The sequence below is a fragment of the Eulemur rufifrons genome, chromosome 1, assembly GCF_041146395.1.
Source record: "Eulemur rufifrons isolate Redbay chromosome 1, OSU_ERuf_1, whole genome shotgun sequence".
Taxonomy (NCBI): Eukaryota; Metazoa; Chordata; class Mammalia; order Primates; family Lemuridae; genus Eulemur; species Eulemur rufifrons.
Window position 1 is genome coordinate 85,868,386 of NC_090983.1, and position 20,177 is coordinate 85,888,562.

The 20,177-nt window shown below is 35.3% G+C and overlaps 1 protein-coding gene across 2 annotated transcripts in view; it reads left to right on the forward strand.

Moving 5' to 3' along the window:
- The window catches only part of ZRANB3 (zinc finger RANBP2-type containing 3), a 212,900-nt gene that overhangs the window by 153,708 nt on the left and 39,015 nt on the right, over positions 1-20,177 (forward strand). For both annotated transcript variants that reach the window (XM_069473214.1, XM_069473223.1), the window contains exons 8-11: positions 8,425-8,544; positions 10,969-11,088; positions 13,763-13,942; positions 18,216-18,368. In XM_069473214.1, the coding sequence (XP_069329315.1) occupies positions 8,425-8,544; positions 10,969-11,088; positions 13,763-13,942; positions 18,216-18,368 (573 nt within the window). The remainder of the gene's footprint in view (positions 1-8,424; positions 8,545-10,968; positions 11,089-13,762; positions 13,943-18,215; positions 18,369-20,177) is intronic.

Consider the following 20,177-nt stretch of genomic DNA (forward strand, 5'->3'; position numbering starts at 1 on the left):
TTTGAAAATCTTGATAAGGATAAGGAGGAAAAATTTATGTGAGTTTTCAAATAAATGTATTTGTGTGAGTATGCAGCTATGTATAGGATACACTGTTTTAAGGGCATACACTTAATTATTGACTAAAATGAATTCTTCATTATTTGTGGTATTTAATTTTTAAAAGGCTATAACTCCATAATTAATAAGTTAAATTAATGTGTAAAGTGTAATATCTTGTTCTTGTCAGATCTGAGGAAGTGAATACTTTCCCTATGCTCTTACATGACTATTTTAACACTGTTCATTAATTGTGCTAAATTTGAAGGCATTGAGCCTAGTAGAAAGGACCTCTGGGGTCGTCTTTCCTCTTCCTACGCTCTAGGCAGAGATGTGCCTGAAGCCTTCCATGCTAATGAGTCTCCATCTATCTTAATTTTATAGATCTCCTGGATAGAAGGTTTCTTTCTCTACTATAATCTTTTCTCTGTTTTTTCCTCGTAACCTACAATGCCCTCTAGGCAGACAGGAAGACAGTATCAGTGCTTCAAATTAGGTCATGTCAGCAAATTAGGTCATGTTGCTATGATACATTTTAAAATATACGGTTCTGTACTATAAAATTATGGTATTGGCATAGATCATCCATATGCTGTGTAAACATTTATGCCGGTCTACCATTTGAACTACTTTTTAGGAAGACAGAAATAAGTGTGTTTTAAGTATATTTGTTACCATCTCCTTAGTGTTGTTATTACATTATTGAGATATCTTTTTCAGATATTTCTTCATTAAAAGAAATATAATGATAAACAGTAAATAAGAATGATAAATAGTAAACAAAGGAAGTGAGCCTAAAATAATCAATGCCCCTAGTAAAAAGTCAATTAGTGAAGAATCTCAGATAATCAGGAGAATTATTTTTCTGTTTATATCATTTTTATTACTTTTTAATATTTGTTGAGAATACAGTGGATGAAAATGAACAGGTTCTTCATATTTAGAATCAGCGTAATACTCTCCTACAGAAAAACAGATATATGTGATATGTATGGTTTAGCCAGCTCTCAATTATTTTCAGGTACATTGCAATAATGTCTCATGTTTAGAGAAAACCATTTTAGGAGAAATGCCAGTTACTTTTTTATGAAAATGATTAAACCCAACCCATGATTTAAAATTTCCTGTCACTTTGGGGATAGCAGCATTCCTCAGTGCCTTAAAAACTTTCCAGAAGGCAAATTACTTTAAACATGTTTCCATTATGCACAAAGTGTGTTTCCTTTTTAATTGCTTCAGTAGCTTAACACAGGTGGAATCCTATTTATAATATACAGTGAGGTATAATGAGGCCACTGCATATTCCCTGCTGCACAGGGCCTGTGATGATATGAGACTGAAGAGTGTGTCTTCCTGTGCCAGTTCTGTTGTTTAGGAAAGCGTCTCTGGCTCTGAATTGGGGACAATCTGCCTCCCGTCCATTAATAAGAAATGGTCAGTAATAGTCAATAAAGTGCAAATAAAATAATGTTATCATTTTAAAGGAGGAAAAAGATAGTATGCTTGGTATCTGGAGATGTGGAATGGAGGAGGACTTTATTAAAGATGAGGAAATATCCACTTGAGAAGGGGGAATGTTACAAGGTTTTTGATGTGGCAGGAATGGGTAGGTTTGGAATCACAGGTAGAAGGATTTGCCTTAGAGAAGACAAGAAATGTCTGTCTTGTTACAAAAGGAAAGGAAGTGAGGATAAGTAAAAGTAAGGAAAGGTAACAGAATTCTCAGATGATTCTATTTTCTCTTGGCAGTAGGAAGTTTGAGAACCAGGAGTCACAGATTCTGATTTTGAAGAAAATGGAAATGGTTGAAATTGTTTTTGTAATTTACTGGAGAAACATGCAAATAATAAGAGATAACACTTTTACAATGTTTACCATGTGCCAAACACTATTCTAAGCATATTTCATGCACTGAACTCATTTAATTCTCACCACAACACTATGAGGTGTAGGTACTTTTATCTCCTTTTATAGATGGGAAAATTAAAGCATAGAGATTAAGTGGCTTGCTCAACATCTCTCAGATTGTAAATGATGGAGCCAGGACTTGAACCCAGACAGTCTGGCTCCAGAGTCCATGTGCTTAGCCATTATTCTGCGAGGTTAGCTAAATAAATATAGTATTGGTTAGTGACCATAGATTAAGGTGGTACCCGTTTTCCTATTAGTGATTTTTTCAGCCTCCCTGTATGGGCATGGAAAAGATATAAAATTTAAAGTCTGTATATTCTATGTATTAAAACTTTTAACAACCAAATAAGGTTTATTCATGTTTATACTTTAGTAGTACAAAGTTGATTACCTTATTAACGTGACTACTGGATGGAGTTTAGAAATCAAGAATGGTTTATAAAATTGAATTTAGTTTTAAAAGAATTAGATTAACTGTTTTGATCAATGACTTTTATGATCAGACTTCCATGAAAATAAATTTTTTTAAAGTCCATAATACTATTGGCTTTACTTTCTAACTTTGTCAAAATTTGGGTAAACTCAATGGAGTTATGTCATTCATGGGGATGTTCTTTCTCATCTATTCTTGCCAGATTGATAGATTAGATTAGATTGAATAATTCTGAATGATTGCTTTATTATAACTTGTTCCAAAACGTTTATGGAAAGATTTAGAATCCCAGATTCTTTAGTAAAATTGTATTCGTTAGTACATTAAATTGGAGTTGCACCCTTCTCAGGGTATTGTATCCCATCTGCTTTTTAATGCACTGCATGTGGAACTTGGTCAGTGTCACAAGATTAAATGTACTAGAGGTGTTAGATTTCTATTTACAGATATATTCATGAGGAAATAAAACATGCTTTGAGATATGAAAATAACACTTTTGGTAGTTCAGCTGAACCATCTTTTGACGTGAAACTATTCTTTTCTATGGGAAAATTTTGGCATGGGTCCCTGTAAACATGTCCAAAGCCCTGACACTACAATATGGAACTGCCAGTCTTCCCCTGAAGGCTGTCTTCTATCAGATTTGAAAATCCTTTTTCAGGTTGATGAAATAGTTTCTAAATTAAAAACCATTGGCAAGGGGGAAGGGGTAGTGGAAGACAAATTTCTTGCCTTTCTTTTGTGATGGGCTGCAGAGGACTGGTAGGGGGTGAATAAGCAATGCATATTCTCCTTTGCTTTGATACTTTGCTTTCCTTACCTATAATTTTAAAGGATAAAAGGTAAATCAACTATCACAAAATAAATAAGTTAATAAGGAACAGTATAAGGTGAGCTAGATAAATGAATAAAAACAAGAGAAGTAGAGAGATAATAATTGATGAATGGATTAAAATGCATATATTCATACAATGGAATATTATTTGGCATTAAAAAAAGAAATGAAGTATTCATGCATGCTGTACCTTGGATTGTCAACCATAATGCTGAGTTAAAGAAGCCAGTCACAAAAAACACATGTAGTGTGATGCCATTTATATGAAATGTCCAAAATAGTCAAATCCACAGAGATAGAAAGTGGATTAGTATTTGCCTAGAGCTGGGGGTAATAGCTGAGAGGTGAAGGAATTCTCTTTAGGGTAATGACAATGTCCTAAAATTGATTGTTGTGATGGATACACAACTCTGTGAATATACTAAAAGCCATTGAATTTTATACTTTGAAAGAATGAATTTTATGATATGTGAATTATATCTCAGTAAAGCTATTTTTAAAAGAGAGAAAGAGAGTCTTTCTTTCTGCTCTCGCTGCCCCAGTTCACCGCTTGCCCTCGACAGCTCCCATGACAGCCCCAAGATGACTGCTGCAGTGCCTGGATATCAGATAGCAAGTGCAGGCCATAATGTTCAAAGCAAGGAAAAGTGTTTTTAAGAGTCCTTTTGTCAGTGAGGATGTTTTTTGAAGCCCCCAGCTGACTCAGATATCTGAGTAGTCAGAATCACTTCCAGGGGAAATGGAAATGCTAGGGGTCAACTCTGTTGCAGTAGGGAAGAGAGGTCGGGCTCAATTCCAAATACAACAAGGACAAGTGGAGATTTATAGCCAATGAGTAGATTGAGGTGGTCGATGGATGAGGAACTTAATCAGGTATCAAGGGTGGGGGGATTCTGGCTAAACTGACTTAGCAGGATTCTCGCCAAGACTGGGCTAAGCAGGCCTGGCAAGGACAGGATGGACAGGGCAGGCCCAGGTGAAGGCTTATTGAGAAGAGGACTCAGAGGAGCATAAGTAACGTTTGATCAAAAGAGTATCTTTGTCCTAGATTGGTTTGATGTTTGTTTTTTTAATTCTTCTTTTCTTACTCTTATTATTTAATTAAAAGCTAACAATTTAAGTAACTTTCATCAGGTGTTTAATGCAGTGTAGGTTTTTCTTTAACTGCTTTTACTTCAAAAAGTATGATGTGTACCTCTTCACTGAAAAAAGAATATTACAACATATTCTTTACATTTCTGTATTTCTTTAAATCATATGTAGTATATGGTCTTCATTAATTATTTAAATTAGACCTTCAACTAACAGACCCATTACTAATAGACCAATTCCAGGAAAGTAAAATAAAGTTTTGAACACGTGTATTTTGTACAACTTCTGCAAAATGCGAACCAGCATAACCAAGATGCTGATCATTATCAGAACCTGCCATTCCACATACTGTGCACCTAAGATAATTTGGAAGCAAATTCCTATTCAGATAATTTAAAATCTGACAATGCAGTGACAGTGTTAGCTAGAATAAAATCAAGATAGTTAAAATGCATGTATAGTACATTTTAAATGCAAACGTATATAATCCCTAACTTAAGAACCTAAGAGAATCCTAAAAGTTCATTTGTTACGTAGATATTTTGATACTCCAAACACATTTTCTCCCAGGAGGCAACAGCCCAAATGATGGTTAAGTTGCTAGGTTAGTTCTAAAAACCTATTTAGCCAATTAGGTAATTGAACTGTATAATATTATTAGTAACCATAAGCCTTGCTGAAGCAGTAGTGGGAAGGAGTAGGGAGCAGGGGGCTTGAACTTTGGTATTAGTAACCTGGTTGTGATGAGGAGGGGGCAATATCAGTGGAGGGGACTCTGGCAGATAGAGCTCACTTGGGAAGAGGGAGGGAATGCATCTGAAACTAGAGATACAGCAATTGTGTAGTTGGTAAGCGCGGACTGGATAGTAATCAATGTACCTTAAAATACTCCAACTTGACATGTACATTTTGAAAGGCTTATCACAGTAAATATAGCTCTTTAGGCAAACATGCACTTTATTAAAGTGGTTCAGTTGCTATGACAACATATCCAGAATTTATAGCTCCTTGTTTTGAGAGGGCTTCATTTCTACTCTCTGAAGCACTGAAATCCAAGGCTAAAGTTCTTAACGGCTTCCAGTCTCGTAGGATGAATTTCTGTTGTTTAGAAAATTTAGACTTGCAAAATGAGGCTTGCATAATCAGTCTTGTGACTTTACAGTCATATGCATGAATTTTAGATAGGTATGTTTTAGTTTTGAGATGCCCCCATTTAAAAAATTTTTTTGTTATTACCAAAGCTACATAGTATCATAGTTTAATGACCAGAAATAGCTATACCAAAAAATAACGGTCCCCTAACACCTTATTCCGTAGAGGCAAACACTTTCTATTCTTTTAGGTGGGTTTTTTTTTTTTTAATATTTACTTCAAATTCCTCAACATCATGCTTCTATTGCTACTTAGTATATACTACTGCTTGCTTTGTAATTTTAACGTCATCAATTGGCTTCTCAGAAATTCATCCTCAGGGTTTCTCCTGGTTATTTAATCTTCCTCCTGATATCTTTAAACATTAGGCATTATATTAATTTCATCTTCTTAAAGAAATTTTCCCTGGAGCCTTCTGATCAGCTTCAGTGTGAACTGTTGCTCTTTAGGTCCACTGCAGAGCTCTCATCCTAGAGATTTTCTTTATTTGTCCCTTATGTTGAATCACCTCTTTCCTTGATATTATTTTCTTTCTTTGTTTACTCTCTTATTTTGCTAGAGCACATTGTCCAGTAGCTTCCCAAGAAAGGGTACATTGGAGGTAAATTATTTGAGTTTGTTGCACATGTGAAAATATGTTTTGGTCTACTTTTATACCTGATTTTTAATTGGCTGGATATAAGATTTTTAGAAATCATTTTCTCTCAGAATTTGTAGTGTTGGTGTTAAGAAATCCAATACAGTTCAACGTTTTTAGTCTATTTTAATTCCATGAACTCTTTACTTCCCTTTTCTGGAAACTTATAGAATCATTTCTTTGTCCCCGGTCTTCTAAAATTTCATGATGATGGGCCTTGCTGTGGGTCCATTTTCATTCATTGTGAAGGATACTTAGTAAGTCTTTTCCATTTTTCATTTTGGAAACTCACACACTTAAGTTCCTATATAACTTTATTTCTTTGATTATTTTATTTCCTCTATTTTCTCTATATTGTTTTCTGGGATTATAGTATTCATAGATTGCCTTCATGGCCTGTCCCCTAATTATCTTATATTTTATATTTTTTCTATTTTTTTCTATCTACTTTCTGGGAGATTTCCTCAGCTTAATAACCAGTAAATTTTAAATTATTGATATTACATTTTTTATTTCTGAGAGTACATTTTTCCCTCACTCTGTTTCTTTTTTGTAGCATACTGATCTTGTATCATAAATGCAACCTCTTCTAGTTTTCTTCTCTCTGCATATTTGATCTGTTCATATAGGTTTCTTTCTACTAATGTATGGTGATCTTTGGTTGTTGGTTTATATTTATAAGAAGGACACTAAATGGTGACTGGATACTGTGCAGGGATATAGCGTATACACTATACCTTCAATAAAGGGTGATCTGAGTGGGATGTTTTATTGGGAAACCTCATATCGGTATCTAGTTTTTTCTTTTTGGCTTGTCACATTCCCTCAAAAATAATCATTTTATATGATTCTGCATATGCCTAAAGAGTATACGCCTGTCTGTTTGGGGATGTATACGGGGTACAAAGGCTAAGAGAGTGGGGCAGATCTCAGCATTGATTATATAACTTTCATTTAATCCTCATGAGTTTTGTAGGATACACCTACCATCAATATGGGATTCCTCTATGCAAATACCCTCTATTTTACCCTCTCCAGAGAACGAGTCTCTAGTTTTCTACCAGGATGGTTAGGGTAGTTACCTATTGTACGGAATGGGTAGGGGAAAGATATGGAGCAGTGTTATATGTAATCAACTACTTAAGCATTCTTTTGGTAAATCCTCCTCTTCTAGCCACATTCCTATCCCCATTCCAGAGGTGCCATTTCCTGAGCCTTTTTAGATGACTTCCATGCAAACCAGGTGCTTGTCTACTTTCCATATTGCCGGCTTAGGGTATGTCAGATTGGTTAATCAGTTATCAGACATCATCTACTTATTAGCTTCCAAAGTTTTGTTGCTATTGACCTTTCTCCAATTCTTTTGTCCTTATTCATTTTACTATCATTTAAACATAGCATTGAGAGAGAACAGGGGGTAAATATGTTCGGCCTACCATCTTTTTGCAAAATTTCTAAATAACCAGTTTGGAACAGTTGAGATATTATATTCGTGTTTTAAATTTAATTCATGGTATCGTCTTTAATTTTAATTCCTATTTTATTCATCCCAAAATGATTTGTTATTCTTAATAGGCAACTTGGACTCAAGTTAACTAAGGAAAGCCTATTCAATCTGAACTTTCTTGATTTTCTTCCTTCTACCTCACAATTTTTCTCTTAATATATCTCCCCCTGTTCTCTTAGACCTCACTCTTGATGTCTTGATCCCTCACTCCAGCCTCTTCTGGAAACTTCTGTATCCCAGAGACAAGCTAAATACCTTCATTTTCCATTTCTCTTAGCCTGTCTACCCCTTTGCCTATTTGTAAGTTTACCTAAGTTTCTTATGGTAAAAAATTAATAAACCAACTTTTCTTAAACCTTAAGCTTTAGTCCCAGATTGCTTATTCTTTTTCAGTCTTCCCTTTAAAAAATACTATTCATCTGATATATTTTTTTTTTTTTGCCTTCCATTTTCTTCTTAACTAACTCTATTCTACTTAGTCTTCTATGTAAACTATTTTGGAAATCACCTTCTAAACAAAATTACCAACCTCTTCTTGGCCATAACCTCCTTTCCACTGAGTCTCTTTTCTTGTCTTTTTTTTTTTCCTTCTAATTCTTGTCTTGTTCTCATTTTACCTTTCAGGTTTTTTTTCCCCTCTTGTCCCTCTTGTTCCCTATTCTCTTATATTTGGGCTTCTACTTCCTTAAGCTACCTAGAGAACAAAAGTTCATAGAAACTTACTGATTTTTAAGCCATTTTTCTTACTTTATTAAAAGTGACATGTTTTTTAATAAATATTTGTATGACATTAATAAGGTTTAACTTTTACTATTTAGGCAGGTGCTGTAAAGGATTATATTAAGATGATGCTTCAGAATGATTCTCTTAAATTTCTGGTTTTTGCTCACCATTTAAGCATGCTCCAAGCTTGCACAGAAGCAGTCATTGAAAACAAGGTATGTTGCCATTTTTCTATAAAATACTTTTTAGAGTGCAGGTATTTACTATACTAAACATCACTTGTGGCCGGGCGCGGTGGCTCACACCTGTAATCCTGGCACTCTGGGAGGCCGAGGCGGGTAGATCGCTCAAGGTCAGAAGTTCGAGACCAGCCTGAGCAAGAGCGAGACCCCCGTCTCTACTAAAAATAGAAAGAAATTATCTGGCCAACTAAAATATATATAGAAAAAAAAAAATTAGCCGGGCATGGTGGCGCATGCCTGTAGTCCCAGCTATTCGGGAGGCTGAGGCAGTAGGATTGCTTAAGCCCAGGAGTTTGAGGTTGCTGTGAGCTAGACTGACGCCACGGAACTCACTCTAGCCAGGGCAACAAAGCGACACTCTGTCTCAAAAAACAAACAAACAAATAAAAAACCCCACATCACTTGTGGTCTTCTAGTTGAGGGGTCTTTTTTTTTTTTTTTTTTTGACCTTCTTTAGATAATTGTATACAAATCATTAGATATTTTGCTTGCAAATTATACTAATATATTATTATTGTGATATAGTATTAAATTTTTTCTTTTTTAACCAATCTCATAATTTTCCACTGATCAGATTATCTAGATTTATTAAAAATATACTACCATGATATTCAATAATGTGAATTCTGTTTTTATTCCTGGGTATACTGTTTGAGAGTGGTATAAGCTGTTGTAAGTTAAAATTTTTATTTATCTGCATGGCAGCCTTTGAATGTGGGTGACACAGAGAGGAAACAAAGAATGAATTCAGCCAATTTTAGTGCCCAACCGCAGTTATACCTTTTAAACTTCCAGCAGAATGGTCTATAGAAAATGATTATCAAACTATAGTTTAGATCAATTTGAAACATATAGCCCAGCTAATTTATCAGGTTAGTTCCACCAAACCAACTGGCCTTACTACATTTTCTTAAGTCCGACTTGATTTCTAAGAGTCCTGTCAGTGACAGCATCTTCCACTTTTTTTCTGTTAAACTTTAAAACCTAGTATACATTGTTTAAGCATTAGCTAGTATGTATATTTATATTACCAAAGAAATAATTCTAGTATTTCCTTTATAGACAGATTTATGACAACATAATGTAATAAAGTGCTATACATTAAAGTGCTTTCTCATTGATTATTGTATAGTAGCTGAAAAACACCCTCTAAGAGTTAATTAACCTTAGAAATAACTTTTAGAGATTGAGCAACAAAATTAGATTCATAATAATTTCTAATTCTGATTATATTACACCTTAAAACCACTGGAATCTATTCCAAGTATAGCAATCTGTTTCTTTTTCCCACATCCATTTTACTGATATGTTTAGAATCCCATTTAGCTTTACTAAGAGTTAAAAATGTCAGTGTTCATGGAGTTGGGAGTGAATTTCTCCCAAACTCTTCTTACCTTAACAATGTATTTTCTTTAGAAAGACCTTCAGAGTATTTTATAATCTTCCTTAATAGATATTAAATGGATCATTGATCAATTTATATTTGCTTCGTGAAGACAGAAAGTTAATAAGGGGTATTCTATTATATTTTATGATTAACTTGGATATTCCCATATAAAAGTGAATATTCATATGTCTCAACTATTTAAGGCCATGTTTTCTATAGAAGTGCATATATGAATGAGGCTGTTTGAAATTTAGGGCTTACAATTGTTTTTAGAAGTTGAATAAGAGTTCTTTTTAGCTATTCTAACACTCACTGATTGCTCCCTTTTCTCAGGTTATTCTTAAAGACGACAGTTCAGTTTAACATCTGCTGTTTCCCTACTTTTTAAAGATGTGTGTGGGTGTTTCAATTCCCCACCTCAATGGAGATGACCATATAACATATATTTTTTAAGTTTAATAATATGAAAAAAGAGAATTTAAATGGTAGATTAAAAGTGCTATTTTCCCAGTTAATATTTGGGATATTTCAGACATAAATACACTACTCTTTATGAATCTTTAATATTAGGGCAGAATCATTTTTCTCCACGTCTGGTTTATTTTTACTTTGGAATTAGTGATCCTATAACTTTAAAGTTAGTCTGATCCATCATTTAAAATTTGAATATCAATTTACATAGAATTTTACTGAAGGCAACATTAGCTTAATTCAAAAAGATTTGTGGGCTTTTGCTATATAGAAGGCATTGCTCATGGCATTGATGGGATAAAGATGAATTAGACATAGACTCTACCCTCAAGTAGCTTAAAAGATTTAAAAAAATAAGAAATTGTTATAAGAAGCTATTAAGAAACTTGATTAAGAATCTTGTATAACATTTACCACTCTGTCATCTTAACCAATTTTCATTTTTTTATGTGACCATAAAAATAAGCTGTAAAATATATAAAGTAAGATGGGTATACAGTGGTTTGTCCTGATTTTGCTATTTCCTTTGTTGATGCTAGACTCGTTATATTAGGATAGATGGAAGTGTTTCATCTTCAGAAAGAATACATCTGGTTAACCAGTTTCAAAAGGATCCTGATACTCGTGTGGCCATCCTAAGCATTCAGGCTGCTGGCCAGGTAAGAAATTTTTGGTCTAAATTTGATAATGCAGTATCATTGAAATCATAAAAAGGCCATTACCCATAATTTTAATTTAAAACTTGTAACTTTATATGTGGATGTTTAGTATAATAAATATTTATTCTACTTCAGCAAGTGCTAAGAAGTATAATAGGAAGAGACCTCTACATCTTTGACGCAAGTCTTCCTAAATTTTCAAGGAAAGAACTTTCGAGAAGAATGTAGCTAATTTGATTATAGTACTTTTCCATGACCTTTTTTCCTTCCTTTGAATTTGCATAGACTTCTCTCATGCCTTTCTTATGATCCTTATCTTACTTGGTTGTGTTGCAGCAGGATCTGCGAGGCAAGGTGGCCTGAGGGAAAAGAACCCCTCTGTCTCAGGATTTTTTATGGAGTGCTGGTTGTTTGCCCTTTAGGATTAAGTTTTCTTTTCATTTACTGCAAGTAAATGAAAACTCAGATTTAGAGTGACTTAAATATACAAGGCTTCATTCTCTCATGTAGACAGTCCAACCCTAGCATGGTGGTTCCATGAAGTCCTTAGGACCCATGCCCTTCTGGCTCTTTCTGCTTTATCACTCCTAGCAAGGAGCTCCTATCTAAGAGGGCTGCTAGAGCTCCTGCATCCTGTCTGTAGGCCAAGCAGCTGCCTGGATAAAGGCACACCACATCTCACTGGCCTGCAGCAGTAACATGGCCACACCTAACTTCAAGGGAAACTTGGAAGAGTAGCCCTTATTCCAGGTATCGCCTGTAAAAATCAGGTGTCACATTACAAAGGCATAAGAGAAGAGGTATTAGGGAAAGCAATGGCAGTCTCTGTACACTATGTAAGAAGGGCTCCTTCTGGACTTTTTTTCTGCTAACATTCTAAAATGTTTTGATGTAAATGTCTAAGCCAGGATATTTAACACAGAGAAAAGTATTAATAATTATGCATACTGCTATGCAACCAACCTGGTATATGTGAAAGATCTGCTTTTATCCAGCTAATTGATATATATATATAAAATTGTACATATAGAGAAACTCCATGAGGATGAAGCAGTTCTAGAACTCACTAAGAATTCTAACAAAAAAGAGGGTTGTGTCAACACTTCCTTCATGTTGGATTAAGCTCCAATAATCTGAGTTTTATATCTGTTAGAATATTCCAGCTATAGAGAATATCATCACAAAGAGCTTAAAATTAGTAATGGAGTACTCATAGAAGCGAGAGGTGATAAGTAGGAGAAAGCCAGACACAGGAGAGTCTAGGACTTTTTGAAATTCAAAATTAAAAAAAAAAAACGACTTTTTGAAATAAAGAATGTACAGGGCACTCACATTTTATTCAAGGCTGTATTCCTGAAGACCTTACATAATTCAAGACTCATATATTCAAATATTAATATCTTCATAGGAATAACAGAAAATAGAAAGGTCTTTATTCTTGCTGTGAATCTTACATTATAGTTTAGCAACTTCTTAGAGTAATGTTGATCTTGCCAGCATATTTTCCCTTTATGCTTGTGTAGTCATATGATGCTTTTTATAGGCTTAAAGATGTCCCTCTTTAAATACTGCTTCTTATTTTTTCAGCATTATCTCTAATATTTTATGATATTTTGTTCCCAATAACTGCATGGTTTAGCATCATAGTTGGTTGGCTCTGTCCATGTTTTTATTACTTCTAACTTCTTTTCCAAAGTGACTGACTTTCAGTGAATTTTTCAGCTTCAGAATTAGTGCCACCATTTAATTAATGCTAATATGACTTTCTTATGAGATATGTAAATATTTTAAGTTAAAACAATGTATCAAAATAATAGCATATCAGTCACAAAAGTCACTCACAGAAGTTCCAGTGCTTGTGAACAACAGCATGAATTAGAAGATGTTCCCAAAAGATGATAGTTCTGTTGACTACCTAACATCATTTACTATTATATGGCCATAACATAAGCATGTTCACATTTCATTCAGCCTACCAACTTTAAGGTCATGCAGTTTTTGACCCATTTTTCATTTGAGGATATTTACATTATTTCATATATTGGTTATAAAATGAGACTTAGTTAATATTTTTATGTCATACTATTTCAAACTCATGAAAAGACAATTGAAAAAAAAAATGCAATTGTATTATATATATTGAGACATAAGACAGTAAACTCCAGGGTCTTTAGGATACAACATGAGAAATTTTACAGGAAGAAAAGACTATGACCAGAGACATGATTTTCTTGTTTTATACCATGGCAATATGAATTAAATGAAGAGGATGTCAATGCTCTCTGCCCAGTTGCTATGGATACCATGTGTTAGGAATTATATTCTCATTTATAATGTATTTTATTAGATTTTCCAATGGTAATGTGAATCCAGTCTTCATCAGAGAATAAAGTGATTTAGTTTATATAGTTCCATCAAGCTGACTTTGAAATGCTGAAATACCTTTTATATAGGTTTTTTTGTAGTTCACCTGGCTGTCTTGCATTAAGCTGTCTTCATTTGCCTTTCATGAATTAAATCTTCTTAATCTTGCCTAAAATGAATGACTAATTTGTTTTTAAACCCTTCAGTGTTCTCTTTAACATTTAACATATTCAGAAAGACTACTATATATGGCTCTGTGATACATTCTCAATTTATTTGCATCTCAATTTCTTCACTTTATTTCACTTAGGGATTAACATTTACTGCCGCAAGTCATGTTGTATTTGCTGAGCTGTATTGGGACCCTGGACATATAAAGCAAGCAGAAGACCGTGCTCACCGAATTGGACAGTGCAGTTCTGTGAATATTCACTACCTTATTGCAAATGGGACTCTAGACACCCTTATGTGGGGAATGTTGAATCGCAAGGTAAAGCTTGAACTTAAACCAAGTTAGCAACTTATTCATTGTGATACACATAATCCTTAACTGGGCCTATGTGAGTTAAGAGGCCGAGTTTAGTGTTTTCCCCAGGCAAAAGGTACTTAAGTACACCAAGATAATGATGATAATAGAGACCAAGTTCAGAAAAGGCTTCAATTAATAATACCATACCTGTTGTCCTCTTTAATAGAGGCATGAATTTCCATGTATTCGTATTATCTTCCTAGCACTTCTACTACTTCAGAGGGTAAAAGGACAGAGTCAGCTAGCAAAGAAACATAATGTTTCAAGCCCCAAATCCTTTTTGTAACCTAAAAATAAACCTTTCCAGAAGGATTCTTGAATTCCCAACTAATGTTGGACAGAAGACAGCTTGTACCCAGACCCAAGAAAATGTAGGAATGATGTAGCTTCCTCTGTCCTCTCAGCTGTCTCTTCTTCTCCCCAACCTTGAGAGATGTTTATAGAAAGGACTTGACTGTGGATTAGAAGATTTTTTTTTCTTAGTTTGGGCTGCTGTAACAAGTACCATAGACTAGGTGGCTTATAAACAATAGAAATTTATTTCTCACATTTCTGGAGGTTGAAAGTCCCAGATTAGAGTTGCCAGTATGGTCGGTTCTGGTGAGGACCCTCTTCCATATTGCAGACTGCTCACTTCTCCTTGTATCACCACATGGTGGAAAGACCACAAAAGAGCTCTCTGGAGTCCCTTTTATAAGGGCACTAATCTCTTACATGAGGGCTCCACCTTCATGATCTAATCACGTCTCCAAGGTCCCAACTCCTAATACTTTCACATTGGGAGTTAGGATTTCAGAATATGAATTTGGGGTAGACACAAGCATTCAGTCCATTGCATTTTACTTCCTAACCCCCCAAAATCTATGTCCTTCTTACTTGCAAGATACATTCATTCCATCCCAACAGTCCCCAAAGTCTTAACTCATTCAAATATTAACTCTAATGTCCAAAGTCTCATCTAAATACTGTCTAAATCTGATATAGGTGAGACTCATCCTGAGTCAAAATTCCTCTCCAGCGGTGGACCTGTAAAACCAAACAAGTTATATGCCTCTAAAATATAACTGTGGGACAGGCATCGGATAGGCATTCCCATTCCAAAAGGGAGATATAGGAAAGAAGCAGGAGTGTGGTCCAAAACCTAGCAGGGCAAACTGTGTAGGATATTAAGACTCAAGAATAATCCTCTTTGACTCCATACTTTGCTCTCTAGGCCTACTGGAGTGGTAGACCTGCCTTCCGCATCCACTGGGGTGGCTTCTGGACCTGTGAGGGTACCAATGTCACCCCCATAGCTTGGCTAGATACCACTTGGACTGGCTCTCTTTCATGGCCACACCCATGTGTAGCTCTCTATGGGGGTGGGGATCATAATCCCAGGTTACCCTGGGCAGCCCCACCCCAACAGCTCCGCTGTGTATTCAGCATACCCTTTGAAATTGAGGTGGAAGCAGACCTTTCCCCCAGGCTTCTGCAATCTGGGCCTGTTGCAGGAGTGGCAGCTCTGAACCACCCTTGAAGTCCTTCTTCCATTGTCTTGAAGAATAGCATTGGCCAGGCACGGTGGCTCACGCCTGTAATCCTAGCACTCTGGAACACCGAGGTGGGAGGATCACTTGAGTTCAAGACCCGCCTGAGCAAAAGCAAGGCCCTGTCTCTACTAAAAATTGAAAAATTAACTGGACGTGGTGGCACGTGCCTGTAGCCTAAGCTACTTGCAAGGCTGAGGCAGGAGGATTGCTTGAGCCTGGGAGTTTGAGGTTGCAGTCAGCTATGGTGATGCTACTGCACTCTACCCAGGGCAACAGAGCAAGATTCTGTGTCAAAAAATAAAAAAAAGAAGAATAGCATGTGTTTGCAGCTAAATAGTTCTATGGTCCAATCTTGTATGATCCAAGAAGTCTCACAGTCTTTCTTCATTTTGTCCCATTGTCTCTGTTTCCTTTAGTCCCACCTAGTAGTGTTTCTGTTGGTATAGTATAGTTCCATCTCTGCTCCTGGCTTTTGTTGAGATGGCTGATTAAATCTGTGGATCACATTCAAACTAATCTCCTTATCAACGTCACTTTGTTACCGAAAGTTCAGCCCTTGTCCCCAAGGCCACATCAGAAGAACCAGGACAAGTGGTTTGAGGAGGAAAGAGAAGTTTATTAATTTGCCAGCAGATGAGGAGGTTGGCAGATTCCTGTCTTAAAGTACCAATATCCTCCTTCTGAGCACGAATACAGAGCTTTTAAAGGGGAGGTTTTTGCCTTCTGGCTATTGCTGTTCAACTATAGTTGATAGTTCTGATTTGTCCCATCTTCAGCTAAGACAATCTTGTGACCTCTCCCCCACCCCATTGCCCCCACAATTCCCTTGAGTCATCTCCTGCTGTACAGAGAACAAAGGACACTCTGCTGCCCCTCCCACCACTGGCCTGGGACAGGGATACAGGTTTTAATTCCCAAAAGGAGTGGGGGAGGTTTTAGACAGAAAACATTTTTACCCTTTTTCAGGCTATTCTCCCCGTTACAACTTGGCCTCACCCTTACTGTTCTCTTCTAAACACTCTCATTTTTTGCAATATAGATAGGCTGAGAGTTTTCTAAAACTTTAAAGTCTAAGTTACTTTTTGCTTAACAATTCTGTCTTAAATCATTTCTCTCTTCTCTCATTTTACTATAAGTAGTCAGGAGGAACCAAGCTGCTTCTTCAACACTTTTCTTAAAAAACTCCTTAGCTAAATATCCAATTTTATTGTCACAAGTTTTTTTCTTCCACAAAACACTAGAACATAAACACAATTCAGCCAAATTCTTCGCTATTTTTTAACAAGGATTGCCTTTCTTCCAGTTTCCAATAACATGTTTCTCATTTCCATGAAAGACTTCATCAAAATGGCCTTTACTGTCCATATTTCTACCAATATTCTGTTCATGATTATGTAGGTATTCTCTAAGAAGACATAAACTTCCTCTATAGCTCTCCTCTTTTCTTTCTGAATTCTCACAAGAATTGCGTTTAAAATTCCATTCACAGCAACCTGCTAGGCTTTTACTAGTATGCACCTTATACCTTTCCCAGCCTCTACTCTTTCTTAGTTCCAAAACACTTCCACATCTTTAGGTATTTGTTACAGCAGCAGCCCCACTTCTTGGCACCAGTTTCTCTCTATTAGTCATGTGGGCTACTATACAATAGAAATTTATTTCTCATACTTCTGTAAAATAGAAGTCCAAAATTAAGATGCCAGCATGGTTGGGTTCTAATGAGGGCCCTTTTCTGGGTTGTTGACTGCTGACCCCTTGTTGTATCCTCATGTGGTAGGAAGAGGGCAAGAGAGCTCTCTGGGGTCCCTTTTTATAAGGGCACTAATCCCGTTCGTGAGGGGTCTACCTTCGGGACCTAATCCCCTCTCAAAGGTCCCACCTCCTAACACCATCACATTGGGAGTTAGGATTTCAACATAATGAATTTTGGGGGGACACAAACATTTGGTCAATTACAATGGTTTTTGAGCACTGAGTATAAGTATTCAAAATTGCCAGTCACTTGTAGGTTAAGTTTCAAACCATATAAATATTAAATACAAGTTTTTATGAGAAAAGCAAATTGTATAACTTCTCTAGTTAGACCTGTTTTTCATTAAGCATAGGAATCATTGACTTGGTAATTTGGTTATAATTTTGAATAATTATTGCTATAGTTTGAATGTTTTTCCTCTCTGAAACTCATCTTGAAACTTAATCCCCAATGTGGCGGTTTTGAGAGGTGGGCCTCTAAGAGGTGATTGGGTTACAAGGGCTCTGCCTTCATGAATGGATTAGTCCATTCATGGATTAATGGATTAATGGGTTATCATGGGAATGGGACTGGTAGCTTTATAAGAAGAGGAAGAGGGACTTCAGCTAGGATGCTCAGCTGCCTCACCCTGTGATCCCTGCGATACCTCAGAACTCAGCAGAGTCCCCACCAGCAAGAAGGCCCTCACCAGATGCGGCCCCTTTACCTTGACTTCTCAGCCTCTATAACTGTAAGAAATAAATTCTTTTTCTTTATGAATTACCCAATTTCAGGTATTCTGTTGTAAGCAGACTAAGGCAATTATATTACTAAAGCCCATGATATGTTGGGACAATAAGATTTTCTTAGTGAATACCTTGTGATTTAAATGCAAAATCAAGTTACTAGTTAGTGAATGTCAGCTGTGAAGTGAACTGTTGTAAAATTCATGTACTTTTTCATCTTATAGGCTCAGGTTACCGGGAGCACATTGAATGGTAGGAAGGAAAAAATTCAGGCTGAGGAAGGTGATAAGGAAAAATGGGATTTCCTGCAGTTTGCTGAAGCTTGGACTCCAAATGACAGTTCTGAAGAGCTAAGGAGGGAAGTCTTGTTCACTCATGTAAGATTATATGACTTACTCTTTTCTATTTTTCTAATATCCAGAAACTATAACTTTATCATATTGTTTTAAATAGCAACTCTCAATTGTTTATGCTGTTGAAAGGAGACTTCACATAAAGTTGTATGCCCTTTTAGGACCAAAAATTGACATTGATAGAAGGAGGCTACTACAATGGCTTGTATTTTCTAACAGTTTCATTACTCACTGTTCCGCTCTTTAGATAAACAAGCTGAATAGAATCCAACCTTCATAAGAAAATGTAGAAGGCTATCTTTATGACCCCAAGGTTAAGGAAGGATGTATAAAATTTGCCCTAAAATACACAAATAATAAAAAGATTAAGATAATTGACTATATCAAAATAAAAAATTTTGTTATGAAATTTCTCATAAATAAGTCTGAGACTCAGTAAAGATACTTGCATTATAATATACAAAGTATATGAAGAATTTATACAACTCAATTAGTAAAATACAAACAAGCCAACAGAAAAATAGGCAAAGAATGTAAGCATTAGAAGAGACCTATATATAGCCAATAAACATGAGAAGAAGTTCTGCCTCACTAAAATAAGGCAAATTGTAAAGATACCTTTTCCTTTTTATAATTAAAATAGTAAGTAATCTGTGGTGTGATAATTCCAGATCATGTGACTGTCCTGTTCTCAAAACCTTTTACTCAGTGGTTTTAGGATTCATTGATGACCTTTGCCTGAATCAATTTTGAAATAGTGGTTTTTCTAATTCAATCATTGCTTCTATCTTATTTTTCTGGGAAGAAGAACTTTACTTCCCTCTTTTTTAAAAAAATCACTATGAACTTGGGGATTCTTTTATTGTTATTATTGTATAATGCATTAGAATCTTTCACTTTTTTTTAAGCTTAGATCTGGCTAGTGAAAGCTCTTTCTAACTGGCTTTTTTTTTTTTTTTTTTAACTTTTTAAACACATCTCCACAATTCTCCAAGTGCTTCCTTACTTTCTGGCAAAACATATATTCCAGGTTCACCTTAAACTTTCTTTGCCCTAAACCTGGAACTGGCCATTTCTTTAAAAAGCCCTGATTCCTTTTACTGTGGAATGATATTTAGAAATTAGGATTTTTTTGTTGTTGTTGTTCCTCTGGGATATCATTGTTTCTAGGCTCTTTTTAATATACAGAGGATATTCTCATGCATATGGATACACACACCAGGATATTTATTGTAATTTTTTAGAATGCAAAAAATTAGAAATAATCAAAATGATCATGAATAGTAGAATGAACTCATAAATTGTCACATAGTAAGATACTATTTAGAAGTTAACATGAATGAATTAGATTTATATGTATTAACATGACCAGATCTTAAAAACATAAGGTTTCTTTAAAAATGCATAATGTACATACACACATACACACAAGTATATTCTATACTTATGAATGTATATATATGTGTGTTATAAAACATAAAAATTAATGGATTGGAAGAATATATATCAAATTTACAAACTTGGTTACCTCTGGGAGAGGAGGAGAATGGATCTAGAGAAGAGTAAAAATGTGATAGCAACTCCCTCAAAAATATTTCATTTCTTTTATTTTAAAAAAGTATCAGAAGCAAATATTACAATATTAGTATTTGTAAATTTTGATTGATGGGTATATGAATGTTTGTTATATTCACTGTACAGTTCTGTATTTTAAACCCCTAGTTCTACCTGTAACAAATGCTATTTAGAGGCCATATATAAATTCCATCAGAAATAAAATATTAGAGGAGTTCATAATTCATATGGTCTGCTGTTTCCTAGTTTTTTTGAGGC